At 37.1% G+C, this 20,231-nt stretch overlaps 2 protein-coding genes across 2 annotated transcripts; one reads left to right on the plus strand and one right to left on the minus strand.

The window, feature by feature from the left end:
* The first annotated feature begins 16,260 nt into the window (after nucleotides 1-16,260).
* Nucleotides 16,261-18,428, plus strand: med9 (mediator complex subunit 9). The gene is made up of 2 exons (XM_079388978.1): nucleotides 16,261-16,358; nucleotides 16,531-18,428. The coding sequence occupies exons 1-2, from the start codon at nucleotides 16,282-16,284 to the stop codon at nucleotides 16,748-16,750; spliced, it is 297 nt and encodes a 98-aa protein (XP_079245104.1). The 5' UTR covers nucleotides 16,261-16,281; the 3' UTR covers nucleotides 16,751-18,428.
* Nucleotides 18,333-19,869, minus strand: rasd1 (RAS, dexamethasone-induced 1). The gene is made up of 2 exons (XM_079388977.1): nucleotides 19,528-19,869; nucleotides 18,333-19,349 (listed from the first exon to the last, which is right to left on the minus strand). The coding sequence occupies exons 1-2, from the start codon at nucleotides 19,796-19,798 to the stop codon at nucleotides 18,823-18,825; spliced, it is 798 nt and encodes a 265-aa protein (XP_079245103.1). The 5' UTR covers nucleotides 19,799-19,869; the 3' UTR covers nucleotides 18,333-18,822.
* Between the last annotated feature and the right edge of the window lie 362 nt (nucleotides 19,870-20,231).

Below are 20,231 nucleotides of genomic sequence, written 5' to 3' on the forward strand. Positions count from 1 at the left end.
TTACTGTCGATTTGAAAAGGCCAGCCTGACACCCAGCACCTGTTCTGATCTGCACTACACACATTCGTCTATCCCCCTGCAACCCCCCTCCCCCCCTCCCCATTTTACCTGCAAAGTCTGTGTAGAGGATGTGAACCGAATCTTCAGAAAACAGAAATCTAGGAAAGCTTCCGGTAGGACCAGACGGTATTTCATCTGCCTGTCTAAAAGTCTGTGCTGACCAACTGGCCCCCATCTTTACACAGATCTTCAACAGATCTCTGGAGCTGTGCAAAGTTCCCTGCTGCTTCAAATGCTCCACCATCATTCCTGTCCCCAAAAAGCCCAAAATCACTGGCCTTAACGACTACAGACCTGTCGCTCTCACGTCTGTGGTCATGACGTCATTTGAGCGATTGGTCCTGGTCTACATCACTGGACCCTTGCTGGATCCTCTTCAGTCTGCCTACAGAGCAAACAGGTCTGTGGATGACGTCATCTGCCTCATCAAGGACGGAGACGAGTCTGCTTACAGACAGGAGGTTGAGCAGCTGGCTGTCTGATGCAGTCACAACATCTTGGAGCTCAACACACTCAAAACAGTGGAGCTGATAGTAGACTTCAGGAGGAACCCCCCTGCTCTCCCCCCACTCACCATCATGAACAGCACTGTGACTTCAGTAGAGTCATTCAGATTCCTGGGAACCACCATCTCTCAGGACCTGAAGTGGGACATTCGCATTGACTCTATTGTCAAAAAGGCCCATCAGAGGATGTATTTCCTTCGCCAGCTGAGGAAGTTCAATCTGTCACAGGAGCTGCAGAAACAGTTCATTTTTTCATTTTTTATTTTCTGTATATTTGTATTTTTATTACTGTTGTTATTTATAATTTATTGTCTATTCTCTTCATTATTAGTGTTTTTATTACCTTAATTATATGCTGTCTGCACTATGTTTGTACTTCTGTACTGGAAGCTCATAACACCAAGACAAATTCCTTGTGTGTGTAAACACACTTGGCAATAACGCTCTTTCTGATTTCTGATGATGAGCGGCGGATGCAGTTGAAGGCTTTGGTTTTGTCAATGGTAAAGATTGGAGGAGAGGGTTTGAGGACACGGGGACGCTGCACGTGGGTCACATCAGCACCAGTCTCCTCTCTCTGCTACTTTATTCTCAAACTGCAGCTGATAACCAGTCTGACCGTCTGAACCATCACACAAAATCAGAGAGAGGGGAAAAAGTTACTATTGACCAGAGCAATGTTGGGAAGTAACTAACAACATGCAGAGATGTCTTAAAAAAGATACAATAACATTATCAATTCTTAATTTTAGTACTTACAGTCCCTTCTTTCGTTAGATTGATGTCCTGTCTTAATGTAATATTAATTTTGGAAACGTTGTTTCGCTCTTGCTCTTTATTAAAAACGATTTCCTTGGAGTTCTGCGTCGTGTGTCTTCTGAAGAAGTATGTTCCGTTACAATTTTCACATAGAAAATGGCTATTATAAATTGAAATAATTTTTCAAAATTTTTACTGTATTTTCAATCTAATAAATGCAGCCTTTGTCAGCAGAAGAGACCCATTTCAAAAATATGAAAAATCTTACAGACCCCAAACTTTTGTACGATAGATTAATTTAAGAATGTCAGCAAAGTATATGATAATATAATCAGCGTTAATGATGAGGACTATTTTGTTATCTGGAACAATGACAATAAATACTTACCAGTGTGCTTTTATTGAGTTTCAATTGAAGTGAAATACTGTATATTTTCACTCTTCTCTGATAGCAGCAACATTGTGGATTGATTACATTTTTTATATTTCCAAATTAATATTTATTCTTAGGCACGGCATAAATTAGAAATTTATAGATTTGTGACCCTGGACCACAAAACCAGTCACAAGTGTCAATTTTTCGAAATTGAGATTTCTACATCATCTGAAAGCTGAATAAATAATCTTTCCATTGATGTATGGTTTGTTATGATAGGACAATATTTGTCCGAGATACAACTATTTGAAAATCTGGAATCTGAGGGTACAAAAAAATCTAAATACTGAGAAAAATCGCCTTTAAAGTTGTTCAAATTCAGTTCTTAACAATGCATATTACTAATAAAAAATTAAGTTAATATATTTACGGTAGGAAATTTACAAAATATCTTCATGGAACATGATCTTTACTTAATATCCTAATGATTTTTGCCATAAAAGAAAAATGGATCATTTTGATCGATACAATGTATTTTTGGCTATTGCTATAAATATACCCCAGCGACTTAAGACTAGTTTTGTGCTCCAGGGTCACATTTATCAAAATTATTACAGTAATTTAATGTCTTAAATACAGAGTGTATAAATGAGGCATTGAGCCATTTCTATGTAAATTGTCCTATTGAACCTAATGCTGATCATGTCACTAACGTAAGTGAGGATGAGATAATCAGACTTACACTTCAGTTTAAACTGTTATTACGTTGCTGGCATGTTATTTACTCTCCAGATCCAACTTTTCCACTCATTTGGCACTTACTGAGGATTCATTTGAGTCTGGGCACCAAAGATTCCCGCTTCCCTCATTAAAATCCAGCTCAGACCAGCACAGAGTTCAGTGCAGGGATTTCTTGAATAATGTTTGAGAAATGCATAGTTTAGTTGGATATTTAACAAATTTTAAAGGACGCTATTGCAACATTATATTTTACAATGAATATGATTGTTACAGAAGTAGGACGGAGACAGAGAGATGGGTTAATGAATGGAGATTTATCGTCAACAGGTGAGCGTTTGAGAGAGGTGTCAGGTAAGTAGCAAACTTGGGAGTCTTCTCGGATTAGCTGGATGATAAACTTGCGTATCCATAAAAGACACACCGAGTGCTTGGCGGTGTGTGTCTTTTATGGCAGTGGTAATGAGAGGCATAATGATGTGCAGGTGCGTGTGATCAGTAATCGGGTGAGGGCGTGCGTTGTGATTGGCTTGTGGCAGAGCCTGGCAGATCTGTGACAATGATTAGTGTTTAATTCCATTTTAATTTGAGCATGCTTTAATTATATATTTTTATATGTCATATTAATTTTTATATAATTTTATATATTTTTTTATGTCAGTTAACATTTATTTCCAAGTAGCAAAAATGTTGTAGATTTTTTTATAGATATATTTTTTAATTATAATATTCTTGTTTCATGGATGATTTAGCTGCTGTGCGATCACCTGCACAAAATATTGATCAAACAGTCTGGTTAAAGCACACAATCCTCCTGAATTCAACACACACTGGTGATTTGTGCTGGTGTTTTTCAGCAGGGTAATTACCATCAGTTACATAAGCTCACAAACTCACTCACACAAGCCAGATTCCGGAGGTTGCTCTCTAATTTCCATTAAGAGTCCATAAATTGGATCTGTGTTGTGGCAGACAGGACCGGCGGACATGCCAGTCTTCGCAGGCACCTCCACAGCACACACACTGTCTGATTGTATTCAGACTCTCCTTTCTCTTCTCCATGACGTGTGTGTGAGCAGACTTTCTGTTTCTGGCTCTGTCGTGAAATAGTTTGCTGTTTTTCCAGGCTTTGAGTGAGTGTGTGCATCTGCATATGATGCCCTCTTTACGCATGTACATGCAATGAGTTACAATGAAAAATAGTTTTTGTTTAAACACACTTGACCTATTCATGAAACATGAGTATATATTTCTAAAAGTAAGTATATTTCTTCTAAGTAAATCGTTCATAAACCATGCATATGTACATTGCAGCATTAGATTCAATAGGACAAATGGCTCACTCATTTATACACTTTGTATTTAAGACATACTATAATAATTTTGATGAATCTATAAATTGCTAATTTAATGCAGTACCTATGAATAAATATCCAGAATACCAGTGAAAATATACTCAATAAAAACTCAATAAAGCACACTGGTAAGTATTTATTATCATTGTGCCAGATAACAAAATAGGCCTCATGATTAACGCCAACTGTCTTATCATATTTTTCTGAAATTTTTTAATTGCATTACCATACAAAAGTTAGGGGCCAGTACGTTTTTGAATGTTTTTTTAAATAGGTGTCTTATGTTCACCAAGGCTGCATTTATTTAATAAAAATGTAGTGAAAAAATATGCAAAATTATTACAATTGAAAATACAAGTTTTCTATGTGAATATATTACAAAATGTAATTTATTCCTGTGATCAAAGCTGTATTTCCAGCATCATTACTCCAGTCTTCAGTGTCACATGATCTTCAGAAATCATTCTAATATACTGATTTACTGCTCAACAAACATTTCTGATTATTATCAATGTTGAACACAGTTGTGCTGCTTCATATTTTTTGTGGAAACCATGATACATTTTATTTTTCAGGATTCATTGATAAATAGAAATTTTACTATTTTTATACGATCATCCATAATATCGCTTCCTCCAGTGAAAAAGTGCATCTCCTGTTGTCTCTCACGTCAAAATCCAGCCACATATGTGTTTAGAGCTGTTTTGTCTTGTAAACGCTGCTTGATGCAGATTTCCCTCCTGATTCAGACGAGACAAAATGTGAATGATGGATTTGTTGTCTTACAAACACAGCTTTTGTCTTCTCCAGATGTTAATTGATGGACTGGAGTGGTGTGGATTATTGTGATGTTTTATCAGCTGTTTTGACTCTCATTCTGATGGCACCCATTCACTGCAGAGCATTCATTGCTGAGTAAGTGATGCAATGCTACATTTCTCCAAATCTGATGAAGAAACAAACTCATCTAGGCCTACATCTCGGATGGTCTGAGGGTAAATGTTTGGCAAACTTTCATTTTTGGGTGAACTATTCCTTTAACATAAACTAACAATGAACAATACTTTACAATCTTAGTTAATACTGTGCAGTTTCAACATTTAATAATGCATTTTTTAAATCAAAGTTGTATTTGTTAAAAATTACCTAATGCACTGTGAACTAACATGAACAGTTAACTAATGCATTAAGAAATGAGACCTAGCAAACACACAGAAAGTTTTAGTCAAACATTTTTAATATTTTAAAAGTCTTATGTAAAGTACATAAAAAAATGTTTAAAATCCTGCACTGTTTCAAATAAGGAACCATGGCTGAAATCATATGAAAATATTATTAGATTTATATTAAATATTAATCTTTTCAATAATAAAAATGCAAAACCGAAGCATTTCCTCTGCTGCTTTCAGACTTTGTGAAGTCTCGTTACTCTTTCATTACGTGTCTCTTTTATTAATGTTCTCAATTTGCTTTCCACTCCTTTGCTGATCTATCATTCTTCACAAACTCTTATGTAACAGTGTTCAGAGGGAGGGTTTCCTTCGATTGCCGCCTCCACGTGGAGGGTCCAGAAACGTGTGTTCAGTCGAGTGCATGTGCGAGGAAACAGAAGGCCAGACTGATTGAAATGGACCTCCTTTGATGGTATCACAAATAAATTGGATTATTTCATGCTATATTTGTATTTGTTTGTGTAGTCGTGAGTAGGAAGGGTTGTATGTCTAAACACTATTATTAAGCTATAAATAGCATGCAAAACTAAGATTAGGCCTATTGAGTATTATTAAAGGATCATTGTTTAGAGGCCTTGCCACCGTCTGAATGAATCCTCAAGGCAGATGACATTAACAACAGCAATTTCATATCAAGGATGTTGCGTGTCTGAGTGGAGATAGGGGATGTGTCACGTGAACGAGCAAATGAGAGCGAGGGAGGAATACGAGCATGTCGGTCCATGTGACTCATGTGTACGTATTCTGAGTACGTCAAATGATGTGACTTGCCTAGCAATTCAGTCCCATTTTAGTCACAGAGCACCATCTTTCCTGGAGCACTTATATGAAATCAACATTACGAATCGAGAAAAAAACGAGAAAAGAATTATTGCTTTTCTGAATGCTTGACACACAGCACAGATGGATGTTTTAAATAGTGTAACATTGTGAATAATATGCAGGTATGCTCTGTTCTTAATGTTTTGAGTAATTCTAAACACAGCTGAGGTACTTGTTGTTATTTACTTCCCAACATTGCTCTGGTCAATAGTAACTTTTTCCCCTCTCTCTGATTTTGTGTGATGGTTCAGACGGTCAGACTGGTTATCAGCTGCAGTTTGAGAATAAAGTAGCAGAGAGAGGAGACTGGTGCTGATGTGACCCACGTGCAGCGTCCCCGTGTCCTCAAACCCTCTCCTCCAATCTTTACCATTGACAAAACCAAAGCCTTGCATCCGCCACTCATCATCATCATCCTGCAGCACAGAGCCGCTGCTCAACAGAAAACTGGACAACACTTACAATAAGCCTCCATTGGTTAACTTACTTAACTACATTAGTTAACATGAACTAACAAATACAGCATTTAATAATCGTCGTTAATATAAAATATTATCATTTATTAATGCATTTTAAGACTAAAAAAACTATGTTGCTATTAGTTATAATTTAAAATTTGTTGAGATTACTTAAATATCCAACACTCAGTTCCATGCTGCATTGAGCTGGATTTTAATGAGGGGAGCAGGACTCAAATGAACCCTCAATAAATGCTAAATGACAAGAAAAGTTGGCTCTGGAGAGTAAATAACATGCCAGTAACAAAATAAGAGTTTAAGATGAACTGTAAGACTAATCATCTCATCTTCATTTACATTAGTGACGTGATCAGACTGAATCAATACTGTAGAAAACATCTCAAACCGATTTAACTAAGTGGAACGTTTTGGTTTTATTTCTCTAGAGCTGCATATGTGGAATATTCCTCACATTAAGCCACTACATAAGTGTTTTTTTAAGTGTGCAGATCAGCCGATGGACTCAGACCGGCTCGTCTCATCAGTGATGCTGAGAATGAGATTCATATACATTTACATGCATGCTTTTAGCAGATGCTTTTATCCAAAGCGACTTACAAAAGAGAAGCATAGCAATGTGACAAAGAGCCAACAACAGTCAATACACACAAGTCAGGTTTATTAGGCAAATAGGTCCCACTTTATATTGTTTTGTATTAACATGAATGGATTTTTTAAATCTATGCAAACTCTTTGTGTTGTGTGAACACAATTGAATGAGGAAGAATCTATGTGAAATTGTAACGTCCAACTAACTCAATTTATTCACTTCCCTGTAAATTAAACCGGTTAAGTTTAGTGAACATGTTTTGGTTTATTAAAAACTGGCCAAATGTGTTTCACTTTATCAACATAAGTCATTTAACTCATTTAAATTATGGACAGTGGTTCCATCCAATTAGTTGTAGTTACTTTAACTAAATAATTTCTATTTAAAGTTACTCCCTTCAACAAAGCATTTTTGTGTGTGATTGTCTTGTAATGACTCATAAAAGACAAGATGCGTCACAAATGATCAAACAGGAGCAAAACATACAGTTACATACAGGTAAATACAGTTGAAACCACATTAGACAATTACACAAAATAGCAGAATTATTATTTCTAATTGGCATTTAAAGGTAACCAATCAAACCTTATTCCAGGAACTGGCTCCAGAAATAACTTCTGCAGTACTTCAAATGTGTACCTGAGGTCAGGAGGGTTGCTCCAGTTCAGTCCATATATCAGTCCCAGAAACATGGTTTTGCATGGGGTATACTGCCTGGGTCCTGAAGAACTTTATCTTCCAACCCTCCAACATCTGCTGGGCTGTCTTCAATGTCCACACCTTCAAATCTTATGGCATAGATTCCCATGAGTCTTCTGGATCACCTCCTGAGAGAGCTGGCAACGTCTGTATCCTAGAGAGGATATTTAAAAGTAAAAAAAAAAACACTCTTTCTTATGTATTAACTCTACCACAGCATTTATCATCCTTGAAAATACAAAAAAACCCTGCTGAGAAGATAAGACTGCTAAGGTCTTCAATCGGGTACTTCAATGTCATTAGTCTAAAGATGAAAACAACAACGAAATTCATGAGATTTAGCCTTTCATTTTTTAAACTGCACATAAAAAAATTAAAATTAATTAGTCAGTCAACCAATTTTTATTCTGTCTGATCATTTCCTTACAGGAAATACAAGCAAGCAGTCAAGATTTAATGGAAAATGAAACCATAACAGTACTGGGCCAGATCAGCACAGAAAGCCACTGTCCTGCAGAGTTCAGCAATATTCCCAATTTAAGGGATAGTTCACCCAAACATTTAACTTCTGTCATGAATTACTCACCCTCATGTCGTTCCAAACCCACAAGGCCTTCATTCATCTTCGGCACACAAATTAACATATTTTTGATGAAATCCGAGAGCTCTCTAATCCTGCATAGACAGTAACGCAACTGAAATGTTCCCAGAAAAGTTGTAAGGACATCAGTAAAACAGTCCATGTTACACTTTTTGTGAGCAAACAATTCTTCTCCAAATCGTGTCTTCCGCCATTATAGAAAGTACCTCTGCAAGTAAACAACATACGCATGTGTTCCTGCTGACGTCTGCGTGTGACTGCTCGTGCCCCCTCAAAAATAATGAGTGCATGATGCCCTGTTTGGGGGAGAATTGCTGAATAATAATTATTTTCATTTTCTTTGCACACAAAAGGTATTCTCGTAGCGTCGTTAAATTACGGTTGAACCACTGATGGACTATTTAACTGATGTCCTTACTACGTTTCTGGGCCTTGAACGTGGTAGTTGCGTTGCTCTCTATGGAGGGTCAGAAAGCTCTCGGATTTCATCAAAAATATCTTAATTTGTGTTCCAAAGATGAACTAAGGCCTTACAGGTTTGGAATGGCATGAGGGTGAGTAATTAATGACAGAATATTGGATGAACTCTTCCTTTAAACACACCTGAATCAGCTAATCAAGATTTTTAGGAATTTTCTAACAACAACAAAGTCTTACTAGAAGTTCCAGGCAGGTGAGTTGGAGCTAAACTCCACAGAACACTGGCTCTCCAAGAGCAGGTTTGGACACGCACGCCTTGCCTCTAAATGAATTGTTTTCGGTAGGTGAATACATTTGTAATATCCGTCACATATTTTGTATTCATTGTATTAATAAACCTAATCTCATTATATTGTTAATACCCATGACCATAACCCTAAAACTCAGTGGCCGGTGAGAGAATAATGTTTTAATTCCAAAAAGGGTGGACGTGATTACATACCTGGAGCTTATGTATAATGTCCTGTCCGGTTTGAAGTCATTGTATGACCGCCCCGACATGTTCATAACTAAAACTTCAAATAGGCTAAGCCGTGGTGGATTGTAACAAAAGTCGACAAAATATTACTACAGGGTATCTGCAGGATTTTCAAAATCAAATTTAAAACTTATAAAGACCTTTTTAAGACCTGGGGCCGGTTGCATAAAAGGTTAAGGCTACATTTTTATTTTCTTTAAGACTGGTCGTAATTTTTTTTTTAATTCAGTTACATAAAAATGTAGATTAATCTAAGTTGAATCCAAAAAATAAAACTGATTACTAAAGCAGCACTGCACAGGACTTTGAAACTTGCATCGCTCATGTTTATTCAATGAAATGATAGCTTTTTGAAGTTAAATAGTCACATTAAGCTTTATGGCAATTCTTGTCTTTCTGTCCCCAAATTTAAGACCTCTTGAATAATACTTTCTTGTACCATTTAAATTTGATACAACTAAATTTAAGACATGTTAAGGACCTGCGGAAACCCTTCTTACTTCTGTCTATAAATGATGAAAAGGCGATACAGCACTTCACTTACCTTTGCCAAAACTCGTCAGTAAAGTTGAGATGGTCCTCACTGCAGAACACAAGATCCAAGGGGTGTGGTTGGATCTAGATCCAACTCCTCCTACCTTACATATACCTGAACCTGCCCGTCCCACCCCCTGATCCCTAAACCCACCCATCCCCACCCCTAAACCTACCCATCCCCACCCCTAAACCTACCCGTCTCCACCCCTAAACCCACCCATCCCCACCCCTAAACCTACCCGTCTCCACCCCTAAACCCACCCATCCCCACCCCTAAACCTACCCGTCTCCACCCCTAAACCCACCCATCCCCACCCCTAAACCTACCCATCCCCACCCCTAAACCTACCCGTCTCCACCCCTAAACCCACCCATCCCCACCCCTAAACCTACCCGTCTCCACCCCTAAACCCACCCATCCCCACCCCTAAACCTACCCGTCTCCACCCCTAAACCCACCCATCCCCACCCCTAAACCTACCCGTCTCCACCCCTAAACCTACCCGTCTCCACCCCTAAACCCACCCATCCCCACCCCTAAACCTACCCGTCTCCACCCCTAAACCCACCCATCTCCACCCCTAAACCTACCCGTCTCCACCCCCTAGATGTAGATCCAACCCCGCCCCCTGGATCTTTGTTCTGCAGTGAGGGGCTACTGGTAAAGTTGTGACATTCCTTCATTAGGCAGCGATGAAGAAAACAGAGATCAAATGCATGCTGTTACAAAAGAGGAATAAAATGTTAAAATGTATGCAGAAATCAAATGTGGCATTATTTGTACTTGAAAAGTTCTTTTGAAAAACCGATAACTGCATTTTTTTCTTTTCTTTTTTTCATAAATCATGTTTTTGTATTATCTTCTCAGATGACAATAGATGCCTGACAAACGTTGTTGTCGTTGTGATCATAGATTTATGGATGTGATTACACACAATACACAGAGTTTAAGATTGATTGACTTTGCAATGCATTACACCCAAAACTATAGTTTTTACACACACACATACACACACACACATACATATATATATATATATATAACAAAAACTATATATATATGTATTAGTTAGCACATCAAGTTAAACTAAATGATAATAAAATAAAATTTTATAGTTTATAGTTATAATAAGTTTTCAATTTTTTATGGTTTTAAATTTTTTTTAGTTTTGATTCAATAACCCTGAACAGCAGGAGGGATAAATACACTAACAGGATGAAGATTTGACGCAAGCATGTCGTCTGGCTTTTAAACTCACTCTATTGCAGGTCGGTCAAAGATTGACAGCCATTAATGGAACAAACGGTCACTAAAGTGGTCACTGCGTTTAGCTGAGCTGTCAGCAGCTGGTTTCTGATTAAGTCAGATCAGAGCTTTCTCGGATCTAAAGCGGCAGGAAGCGGATGCTGCAAAACACTGAAGTGTGAAACCGCACAGGTAGAACATTTCATAAGCAGCTGGAGAAAAAAAAAAAGTGAACAACTTGTTTTCCCCTCATTTCTGTCTTGACCTGACCTCAAATTCAGGCCACTCTTAAAACTGTAAGAGTAGGCGTGAAGTCTTAATAACTTTATGGCAATGTGTTTCTAGCACATTCCACATATTGCACTCAATTATTAATATGCTTAAAATTCCTTTTGTGTTGCATAACAGTCATTTTCCAATAAACAAATTCTTTCCTCGAGGTTTCCAGTGTTCCTATTGACTGTGAATTACTCCGGTAAATTTGTCTAGGGTGGTTTCAACTAAACACAGCTTTACAAAGTCTCTCCCTCTAAACAAAAGATCAGCGTGATGTGGTAATCTAGGCGTCAACCCGAATGTCATTGAAGCCAGAAGAGAAGGTCGACATCAGGACAGTACGATCTGTTTCCTCATCTTTTCATGCGACTGCCACTCCCCTGAAGGACACAAGACTGAGCCTGCATGTCTGAACTTGGTCTGCATCACTGTCTGCAAACTATTTTAAACTACTTTACTATTTTAAACTGTTCAGGGTTCAGTTGTTCAGTCGACATTTGTGACCCTAGACCACAAAACCTGTCATAAGGGTCATTTTTTTAAAATTGAGATTTATACATCACCTGAATATATGTGTCCCTGGAGCACAAAACCAGTCTTAAGTCGCTGGGGTGTATTTGTAGCAATAGCCAAATATATACTGTATGGATACTATTCATTTTTCTTTTATGCCAAAAATCATTAGGATATTAAGTAAATAATCATGTTCCATGAAGATATTTTGTAAATGTCCTACTGTAAATATATCAAAACTTAATTTTTGATTAGTAATATGCATTGCTAAGAACTTCATTTGAACAACTTTGCACCCTCAGATTCCAGATTTTCAGATAGTTATATCTCAGACAAATATTGTCCGATCCTAACAAACCATACATCAATGGAAAGATTATTTATTCAACTTTCAGATTATGTATGCATCTCAATTTTATTCAATTATAAGCTTAATATCAGCAACTATTAACTTCCATTGTAACTTAGATTTTTGTTTCTTTTTTTCTTTTAAAGAAAGCAAGTAGAAGTTATTTGTTTTGTAGCACGACAACACACTTCAACATCTTACAGTCTTACAAAACATGAAGCATTATAATATTTGATTCAGTTTTGATTGAGATGATGAAACCACATGGCATAACGAGCAAACAGACGGAACTATTGATTGTGCTTTTCTCCAGAACGGATCAGACAGAATATTGCAATGGCAAACACGATTGGCAAACAATGTGCTTCCATCAAAACATCCTGTTAATGACAAGCCAGTGTGAGAAGTGATGGAGGAGGCCGTCATTAATGAATAATAACTGATGATGGAGCACGTGTTCCGAGGTTTAGCTAACCATCACATCAGAACAATCACGCTGTTCAACAAACTGTGAGCTGACAGGATGTTCTCTCTCTCACACATACACACACACACACACACACACATACACACGGCACACACACACTGCGCATACACACACACATACACACACACACGGCACACATACACACACACACACACTGCGCATATACACACACACACACGCACACACACACACATACACACACGCACACACACACACACACACACATGTTGGTTTTTGTGGTTTATGGGGACTCTCCATAGGTGTAATGGTTTTTATACTGAACAAACTGTGTGTGCTATTGCCCTACACCAACCCTACACCTAAACTTAGCCCTCACAGGAGACTTTGTGCATTTTTACATTTTCAAAAAAACACCATTTAGTATGTTTTTTAAGCATTTTGAATTACAGGGACATAGGCAGTGTCCTCATAAACCACCTTCATATTGTAATACCTCTGTCATACCCATGTCATTATACACATTTGTGTCCTCATAAACCACATAAACACACACACACACACACAGACACACACACACATACACACGGCACACACACACACACGCACATGGCATACACACACACACGGCACACACATGGCACACACACACACACACACACACACACACACACTTTTTTTTGTTTTTTCTAAACTAAAAGATTTAAAAAGTAGATTTTAAATTACTTTTTATGGGGCATGTTGTCACGTGTGTTTTATATGTTGCAATTCCTAAGAAATAATCAAGTATGGTTAAATTCTTAATATTACTAAATATTCAAAACTGTAAACACGTACTTTTGACTTATTCTAAGGCCTCTTTGGGAACTGCTGTTTCTTGAGAGTGGAAGATGTCATTGGAAATGCATTAACTGTTGCTTTTACTTGATAACTTCTTGAATTTTGCCAGTTTGTTAGTGTTTTATTGCCTTGTTTGTGTGTGTTTTGCATGTGTTATAAACATGTTGAGAAAAATCAAGCTATTATTATTATTATTACTGAAGCATCCATAACTGGAATTCCTTATTATAGCAGCTAAACAACAACAATCACTTGTAATTCCCTTTACAATAACAACTAGGCCTTCTGTGTGATGAAAACACTCCTGAGACTAAAATTAAACTCTGTTTTTAGAATATCATGTTTACACTAATCACTATAACTTTTCATTTGACCTCAAATTCAGTTAGATTGTAATGAACAGTATGACTGAATGCCTCACTTGTCCCATGAATAAATATCTGCTTTACAGAGCAAAACAGACTTGTCTAACTTACGTAAAAAAGTAAAGAAAAACATGTTTGTCATCTTTTATTAGTTGAGCATAATAAAATGAAAGCGAGAGAATACAACAAAGCCTGCAAACAGAATTAAAAAACTTCTTTCTCTTTCTTACAAAACAATCATTTATTGTGTATAATACAGTATATATTTATATATTTGAATGATCATTTTCATTTCTGTTTCATAAGTTTAACAAAGCAAATTTAAAAGGTTTCCTAGTTGGGAATCACAGATGTCTGAGGTCAAAGTGAGAGACACTTTCATTAGAGCATTAATTAATCATGCATTCATATTCAATAAAAGTGCATCTATTCATGGCACTGACAGAACAGTCTCATGCTGATTGATGCACAGCAATGTTTGAGATCTATCAAAAACTGACATGAAATATGAAACATTGGCGATTTACTCTGTACAGTCCATTTATGAGAATATAACGGCAAACATAAAGTCACAGATCTGCCATAAGAATATGCACACAAACAGACAAAACCTGGTGTACGATTAACTTTTTCATAGCATTCATATCTGGGACACCGATTATGAAAATCAATATTATAGGAATGCCAACGCAAACATCTCCAAATCTAGCAATGCAGTTCAGGCCTTGATCAATATAATGTGACTGAAGATATTCAGAGCAAAAGGCCAGAGGGTGATGAAGGGTTAACAGAGGACAAAAACACATGTCTATCAATGCATGTCATAGTTCTTAGGTTTCCTGGAAGGTTTTGGGAAGATCTTTTGTTATGTTGGACACATCTCAACTTGAGCAGATGACCAAGACATAAATCAGCCAATAACAACAACCAAAACATTATCATGATCAAATAATGAGCAGCAATTGTTTCTTTCTAGACCCCAAAACACTGTCTGGACACACAATGGAGGCTGTGTGAAAACTTCATGCGTGCTTTTATGAATGTTTGCTTTTTCTCACAATTAGTCATGTGCTGAGCGTCTCAGTTTGAGGTCAATAAAGACAAGAATAAAGTAGATATTAGAGCAGAATCGTTATGAGTGAGTTATTGTATTATTTATTTAAATTAACTTTTATTATTTATTTATTATTTTAATCAATGTTTTATTTATTTATTAGTTTGTTTGCTTCACTCTTCTCCGTATAATCTTTCCCAGGATGAAGAGAAACATATAATACAACACAATATTATATATATACTTTTATCCAAAGCAACTTACAAATGAGGACAACAGAAGCAATCAATCTTAGAATTAAAACAACTAAAACAGATCCAAAACTAAAAGCTAAAAGTTTATAAATACTATAAATATACATGTAAAAACTAAAGAAATTAAATAAAAATGACAAATGCATACAACAAAATTTCAAAACTTAACATTTAAATGAAAACAAAAAATAAAGCTAAAAATGATTGAAAATATTAAATAACAATTATAAGAGTATAATAATGATTCTGACATAACACTGAGCCAAACACCAAAAAACAACTACACACACACACACACACACACACACACACACACACACACACACACACACACACACAAACACACACACACACACACACACACACACACACAAACACACACACTCACACACACACACACACACACACTCGCACACACACATATATATTCTTTCATTGTAGATGTAAATGTAGTTTGTTGAAGTACTAAAACAACTTAAATTAAATAAAACTAAAATTTAATAATAAACCTATACAGACATACTAAAAAAACTATATAATATATAATATACAATATAATATAATATGATATAATATAATATAATATAATATTATATAATAATATAATATAGTATAATTTGATAATATAATATAATATAATATGATATAATAATATAATATAGTATAATATAATATGATAATATAATATAATATAGTATAATATGATATAATATAATATAATATGATATAATAATATAATATAATATAATATGATAATATAATATAGTATAATATGATATAATATAATATGATATAATATAGTATAATATGATATAATATAATATAGTATAATATAATATGATATAATAATATAATATAATATAATATAATATAGGCAAACAAATGGAGATGTTTATATAATTTCTAAAACTTTTTTTAATGCTTTATTGATTCAGTGCCACAAGAACAAGAGGTATTATATATTCACATAATCAAATTAACATTTTCAGAGACAGAGTGAAAAAAGAGAGCGAAAATAAAGGAAGAAAATTACATAAATTTAAACTTTTTTGATTTTTGTTTGTTCCAAGAGATTTACATATTATTTAAAGTCATTTATAAAATGTGTAAAATTTGGTTTACATTGAGCCTATAATTTCTAAAACAGATAAAAATAAAGAGGCATCGTGACGTTGTTTACGCAGAGACGCTGACGCACGTTGATGACGTGAAACCCCTACGTGCAAACATGGCGTCTGCTGTACCGGCGGTAGAGGAGGCTGAAGATTATTCCTTTTTGCCTATTATTCACGATGTAATAAAATGGTGAGAAGTAAATATTCTTCTGTTATATGTTCCAAGGCACAGAATGCGCATATCTCGATGCTGATTTAATCAAAATACAGGCACATTTCGCTTCGTTCTGACTCGGCTCTGTGTAAACAACGGCGGCTTATGTGTTTGACGTCGCTCAGTTTTACCGTTCATCTGTCAACAGCATGGACAAAGACAGCCCCGACATCCACCAGGAGCTGAACAAGCTGAAGACGAAGATGCAGGAGGCTCGGGAGCAGATCGCGGCGATGCCGGGGATCGACATGAGTCCCGCGCTGCAGGAGAGCAGACTGCGCATGCTCCGAGAGCAGGTCCGGACCAAGAACCAGCTTCTGCAGAAATACAAGAGCCTGTGCATGTTTGACATCCCCAAACCCTCCTGACCCTGAAACAACATGAACCGCTGTTTACACGACTGCCTGTCCATGCTGGTGTGTGTGTGACCAGCAGAGGCGACTCTTAGATTTGTAATATTGCTCTATTTTCTATTATTTGTATATATATATTTGTTTTTACTTTGGGAATAGCATTTGAAAGATGATGTGCTTGTTATCAGTGACTGGATTCTGTATGCTTCACCATTGTCATAGTTGTGCATTAAATTAAATCACTTCTTTAATAAAGGTTTTTACTTGGATTTCAATGTAAAATCATATTTAATGTGTTTGGGTGACCTTACACTATATTTAGGGTTTTACTGAAGCCATAATAAATGAGTGAAATTACATTTTGAAGCACCCTAGAAGGCATTTTCAGGTTCTGTAGTTTTCAAGACTATATCTGGAATATTTATACATTTATATGCAGATTTTAATGTGCTCATTTTGGGGCCTCATTTCAGTCTATAAGATTGCAAATTACTAGCTGTGTTTTTTGGCATCAAGTGCGTGCACAACAATAGACAATAGCTTGAGCATCCAAGAAGATATTTTCAGGTTTTCAAGCATATATCTGGAATAGTTCTACTCAAGATGAGCTTTAGCTGCATAGAATGAAGCTACATGAAACCGTATTTGTTAATGTGTTCAGAGACTAAATTGGGGCCTGAATCCAAGCATAGATTAGTCAATTACACCCAACAACAGACAATAGGCCATAATAGATTACTCAGTTTTCTTGGAGTCAAGTGTGTCCACAGCATACAAATAACAATTTGAGAATCCCAGAAGATATTTTCACATTACACCACTGTTTTAAAGCATATATTTGGAATATTTATACACAAGATAAGCTTTATCTGCAAGTTTGGATGAAATCATATATTTTTTTAATGTTTAGAAACAATATTCAGGTGAATGGCAAGCTGTTTTTGCTTGGCGCCATGTGTGTACACAACAAAAGACTATATAGTTTGAGTTTCCTAGAAAGTATTTTGATATTATTCTGCTGATTTATAGTTGCATGCTTGGATGAAACCATGCTTTAATGTGTTCAGAGACAATACTTCCTCATTCCAAGCTATAACTGATGAGTGACAAGCAGGTTTTGCTTTGCTGTAAAGTGTGTACACAACGAAAGACAGTAGTTTAAGAATTCTGTTATGTATTTTCATGATTATTCTGGAGTTTTAAGGAACATACCTGGAATATTTATACTCTTTATCTGCAAACTTTCAGATAGATCATGCAACCATGTTTAATGTGCTCAGAGAATAGATTAATTACCATTTGTGTTTGATTGGTATCAATTGTCTATAATTACAGTAGTTTGAGCCTCCTCTCAGACAATATGAAAATATGAAACCATATTTATTTTAATTTGCTCACGCCTCATTCCAAGAAATAATAGATCAAGGAGGTGTTTTGTGTGTGAGCATTCTAGTTATTTCCATATAATTGTGCAGTTTTAAAGCTTGTGTATTGGCTACGTTGGATTTAGCTACTAGTTTGCAGTCGTGGGTGTGTGGGAAACTAAAGAAATGTCTTCTAATTCGCTGAAAAGTAACGAGGAAACGTGCACATTCTTGAGAAAAGATTTTATTTCTGTTTTCCATGTCAAATTCAACAACGACATAGAAGAATAAATATACATTCATTGACAATAAAAAATTGTTCAAATTGCAATAAAACATTCAAGTTGATTTCTTTGTGATCGAATCTAACCAAAAATGTAAACAGCTGACATTGCAACTCAACTCCGCGTTCTCCCTTCATCACTCAACAAGGCAAATGTTCTAGGAAAGCACATTTGAAGCATAGAGTTGATAAGCCACATCACAGAGCGCTCTGACTGAACAGAACAAAGTCGGGTTTTATTCTGTACAGGAGATCTCGCGAGCATAACATGCGCTTCCACGTCGCGAGGTGAGAGCTCAAGCCGATGACTTCTACCGCCGGTGCGAACGCGACTGACCCGGAGTCACCGCAACAGGCACAACTCCCTCTGACAAGAGACTGCAGCGAGACGGCTGCATCCCACAAGAATGACCGCAACAGCGCTGGAAGCGGCTCGGGGTTTAGCTGATAACGCATCTCTCTTTGTCCTTCGTCTGGCCGCCTCCTATCGTCTTCTCTTTGATGTACATCAAGTCACTGTGCACGCTTGGGCGGCGCGCAAAAGGCGCAACGATGCCGTACGCGTCGCCGTCCTTGATCTTCTTGTTTCTGAGGGACTTCTTGTGCAGAATGTCGCAGTACTGCACGGACACCTTGCGATGGAGGTCAGGGCTCATTTCGTTGGGCAGTTTGGCGAGGGTAAAGAGTCTCTGGAACATCTGGTCCACGTTAGTGTTCTTCTTGGCGGAGATCTCGAAGTACGCGCACTGCTCGTCGCCGGCGATCAGCTGCTCGATCTCCTCGCGCTGAACTTGACGGTAAAACTCGCGGTCGCCCTTGTTCCCGCAGATGACCAGGGGAACGTCTACGTTCTCTTTGGTCTTGTTTTTAAGGCAGGACTTGGTCTCGTAGATCTGCTGCTTGAGCCGCTGGACCTCATGAAACGACTCGCGGTTGTCCAGACTGAAAACCAGGATGAAAACATCACCTGTAGCCAAAAGAATAAAGGAAGAGATTAGAAATGCAGTCTAATGCTTAGTCAAAATCGGTCTGATATTTCAACTTGATTTCATGTAAGTGCGTATAAATAGCACAAGTTTATGTTTGCGTACTATTTATACGCATTTTCACGGGGACCGGTGTTCTAACGCGGGCTCGATATTTACCTGTGAGAATGGATAGTCTCCTCATAGCTGGGAACGGGTGATTACCCGAGGTATCCAAAATGTCCAGCTGGTATACATCTCCTTTAATGCTGTAGAGTTTCCTGTGAAAGTCCTCTATGGTCGGCGTGTACTGCTCCTCGAAGCGTCCGTTCAAGAAGCGAGACACTATCGCCGTCTTGCCAACTTTGGTGGATCCGAGAATGACCATCCTGTAGCAGTTTTTCGCAGGGATGTCAAACTCGTTCTCCGAGGGACTCATTTTCTTAATCATGTTTCTGTGTGTGAGCGGGAGCTGGACTGATGAAGAATATCTGGTTGTTTCTTAGCGCGCTGAGGCTCTCTGAAGCTTTGAGCGGCGAGGAGCGGCTATTTAAGCGCGCCTGCGCTCCTCCTCCAGAGCGCGTCAGGTGCTGAGTGACTGATGCGTCAGTTCGGTGGAAGAGCGCTTCTGGATGCAGCTAATACCAGGGAAATGTACTAAGACGAAAAGTACTTTCACGTCGTGTATCGAATACTCTATACTGTACATTATTTTTTAAAAACAATATGCCATTCTTCTGCAAAACGCGCTTTAAGCATGTTTGCACTTAAATTATTTCATGTAAAAAAAAACGAATAATTGATGAGTTCTTTTTATTCTTTTATTGATGAGTTCTTTTTATAAAAACAGATTTCTTTTTATTGCTCAGTCATGTATGCATTGG

This window comes from Barbus barbus (assembly GCF_936440315.1).
Source record: "Barbus barbus genome assembly, chromosome: 32".
Lineage (NCBI taxonomy): Eukaryota > Metazoa > Chordata > Actinopteri > Cypriniformes > Cyprinidae > Barbus > Barbus barbus.